This window comes from Pinus tabuliformis, chromosome 7 (assembly GCF_031772625.1).
Source record: "Pinus tabuliformis cultivar Carrire ecotype Pingquan chromosome 7, CPIR1, whole genome shotgun sequence".
NCBI classification, from domain to species: Eukaryota; Viridiplantae; Streptophyta; class Pinopsida; order Pinales; family Pinaceae; genus Pinus; species Pinus tabuliformis.
The window spans coordinates 1,978,547,603-1,978,551,058 of record NC_142293.1 but is presented as its reverse complement, the minus strand read 5'-3'; the positions used below and the strand labels follow the sequence as shown (position 1 = coordinate 1,978,551,058).

The 3,456-nt window shown below is 43.0% G+C and overlaps 1 protein-coding gene across 1 annotated transcript; it reads left to right on the top strand.

Moving 5' to 3' along the window:
* The first annotated feature begins 774 nt into the window (after window positions 1-774).
* LOC149256402 (uncharacterized) lies at window positions 775-2,106 on the top strand. The gene has a single exon (XM_089455355.1). The coding sequence runs from the start codon at window positions 775-777 to the stop codon at window positions 2,104-2,106; it is 1,332 nt and encodes a 443-aa protein (XP_089311481.1).
* The last annotated feature ends 1,350 nt before the right edge of the window (window positions 2,107-3,456 follow it).

The following is a 3,456-nucleotide window of genomic DNA, read 5'->3' as shown; positions in this document are numbered from 1 at the left end:
GCAATAGGGAATGTAGTCGGCAAATACATCGACAGATCTGAGCCAAGGGAGAACATGCATGCGTGTGCCAGGATTTGCGTAGAAGCAGATCTCGGGAAAGGCCTACCGAAAGCTATCAAGATCAAGGTCGATCAATGGACGCACATCCAACAATTGGACTACGAGCAGCTACCCTTCAAATGCAAGGTATGCCATGAATATGGACATTTCACAAATAGATGTAGCAAGTCAAAATTAAATGAATCCATTGAAAATGAAGAATCTCCGGATGGCCCTTGGGAACAAGTAAAAAAGAAAAAACCCTCCTCCTCTCAAGGGCCTAGCTCTAAGCCCCTCCCGGAAATCCCCCCTCCTCCCCCTCCTCCCCCTACTAGCTCAGCCCCCTCCTTTCCCTCCTCCTCCAACCCCTTTGAATCTCTGGAAGTTGAAGATCCCATTCTCCCCCCCCCTTCTCCCCTGTGACAACTCTTTAGCTGTCATCTCCTCCCCCTCGATCCCTTTGCCCTCTCCTCCCCCAACTATAGAGAGAATCCTCACTAGAAATAAATTGAAAGAAGCTAGCCTACCCTCAGACCCCCCGAGAAAAGCAGGTAGAAAGTCAAATAAAGAACTCAGAGACGAAACAGCAGCGAAAGAGATGGCTACTGGAGCACAGCAACCAATGGATTCCTATCTAGACAGGCAAAAAGGAAGCAGGGAAAAAACAAAGGAGAGGAGCGGGACTCATCTAAAAATTGGTAAATGATGATTTTGGTCTCTTGGAACTGTAGGGGGATGGGCTCCTCCTCAAAAACAAATGCAGTCCGTGATTTAATAAATCAGGAGCAGCCAGACCTTCTCCTCATCCAGGAGACCAAAATCTCAGAACAAGATTTTCAAAAACAAGCCAAAAGATTCAAAAATTTTGCAGGTTACTCAACAGGTTCAGAAGGTGCCTCAGGAGGTATAGGAACTCTTTGGAACAAGAATAAATGGGATCACATCAATCTCCAATCTTGTAATTGGTGGATAAGAACAGATCTAAAAAACAAAGTCTCTCAAGAAGTTTTCACTATATACAACATCTATGCTCCAAACCATTATAGGGATAAAGCCCTCTGCTGGGACTCTTTATCCTTAGATTTACAGTCCGCACATGACAGGAGCATAATTCTGGGAGGAGATTTGAATTTAATAAGAAATGTGGATGAAAAGCTTGGAGGAAACTTTCACGTGGATCCCTCAAGAGACTCGCTGGAGGACATAATCCAGACCCACAATCTTATTGACATTCCCCCCTTCAACGGGAAATATACATGGAGTAACAAAAGAACTGGCAGCTACAATATCAAAGAGAGGTTAGATAGATTTCTCGTTCAGGAAAGAATCGCAGCAAGCTTCTCATCAATTAAGAGTAAAATTATTCAAGCTTCGGCTTCTGATCACAAACTTGTGGTGATGAATTTGGATAAAGGGAGAAATTTGGGGCCTCTCCCCTTCAAATACAATAAAATCTGGGATTTTAAAGAAGATTTCCACATCCTCATACAAAAACAGTGGGCCAAGGAAGTATTTGGATCGCCCCATTACATCTGGGAAACCAAATTAAAATCTTTAAGGGCAATCATCAAACAGTGGGCAAAGGAAAATGCAGCTATGGAAAAGAGAAAAAAAGCAGATCTTTATACGCAGATGGAGCAGTGGAATCAGGAAAAAGAGAACAACCAATACACAAGTGAAGATATAATCCATGAAAATGAAATGTACAGGGAACTATACAGACAAAATAGAGCTGAGGAAGAGGAACAAAGGCAGAAATCGAGGTGCCTGTGGCTGAGGGCTGGAGACAAAAATACCTCTTTCTTCCACAATAACATAAAGCTCAGGCGCGTCGGAAATCAGATAGACAAAATAGTGGCAGAAGGAAAAGAGATCAGTGATCAAGAAGGAATTAAAGAGGCAGCTTTCAATCATTTTAAATCTCCCCTTAGTGCAGCCCCCCAGCAGTCGGACAGCTCTGATTTTCTCAGCGTTTTCGAGAGTAAAATCACAGACTCTCAAAATAGAGATCTGGACCAAGACATCTCAGAAGAGGAAATTAGATTGGCAACCTTCAGTATGCAGTAGGATAAGGCCCCGAGCCGTGATGGTTTCACGGTCGTCTTCTTCCGAAATCATTGGGATACAATTAAAAAAGACCTTGTGTGGATGGTAAAAAATGTCTTAAAAAATTACAAGATGGGAGAAAACACCAAATCCTCACACCTCGCTCTCATCCCTAAGGATGTTAATCCCCTTTCTTTTGACCGCTTTCGGCCAATCTCCCTTTGTAATGTCTCTTACAAGATCGTCACCAAAATATTAGCCAATAGGCTCAAAAAGCTCCTTCCTCATCTAATCTCAGAGAATCAAGGGGGATTTGTTCCTCATAGGCAAATCACAGATAACGTCATCCTGATACAAGAAGCAATCCACAGCAGCATCAGCAGGAAAGAACGAGGCATGATAATCAAACTAGACATGGCAAACACTTTTGACAGAGTTGATCACCACTTTCTAACAGCAGTCCTCAAAAAATTCGGGATCTCAAAAATTTTTATAAGCATCATCATTGGGTGTATCTCCAATCCCTGGACTGCTCCCCTGATCAATGGTCATCCAAGCAGTTACTTTAGAAGCACCAGGGGACTGAGGCAAGGCTGCCCTCTCTCTCCCTTCTTATACATCATAATGGCGGAAACCTTGAGCATTCACTTAGAAAATCTTCGCAAGCAAAAAGAGATCACTGGAATTGGTATAGAGAGAGGGACTAAAGAAATTAACCATTCGCTCTTTGCGGATGACACCCTACTCATTGGGGGAGCCTCAAGTCTAATGGAAAAAAGATTCAAGAAAGTATTGGATGCCTTCGTAGCAGCCTCAGGAGGGATGCTGAATAACAGAAAATGCAAGATATACACTTGGAATGTCTCTGACCAAATCAGGTAAAGAATTTCCTTAATATTGGACATCCCAGTGCAAAGGAATTGGAGTTACTTCTCTTATCTAGGCCTGCTTTTAGCGAAAGAAACAGTCAAGGCTAAGATTTGACCAAACATATAGAAAAGATGAGAGGTCTCCTTCAAAGCTGGGGAGTGTCTTGGCTAAATTTGGCTAGTAGATCAACCCTTATAAAAGCTATCCTCTTTGCTCTCCCCATCTATCAATATGCGGTTACTTTGGATCCTGCCAGTATTCATAAGCATATGGAACTAATTATGAGAAGCTTCCTCTGGCAGGGAGGAAAGCAAGAGTCTAAAAAATTCAGCCTTGTCAAATGGGACCAAGTAATTCTTCCATACGAAAAGGGAGGCCTAGCCATTAAAATCCCGAGCCTCTCCAACCGTGCTATGGGTTTCAAGCTGATCTAGAGAATTCTCATTGGCAAAGGCTCTTGGTGGGTGGAGGTCAATGGACCGAACTCTAATCTCCTCTCCG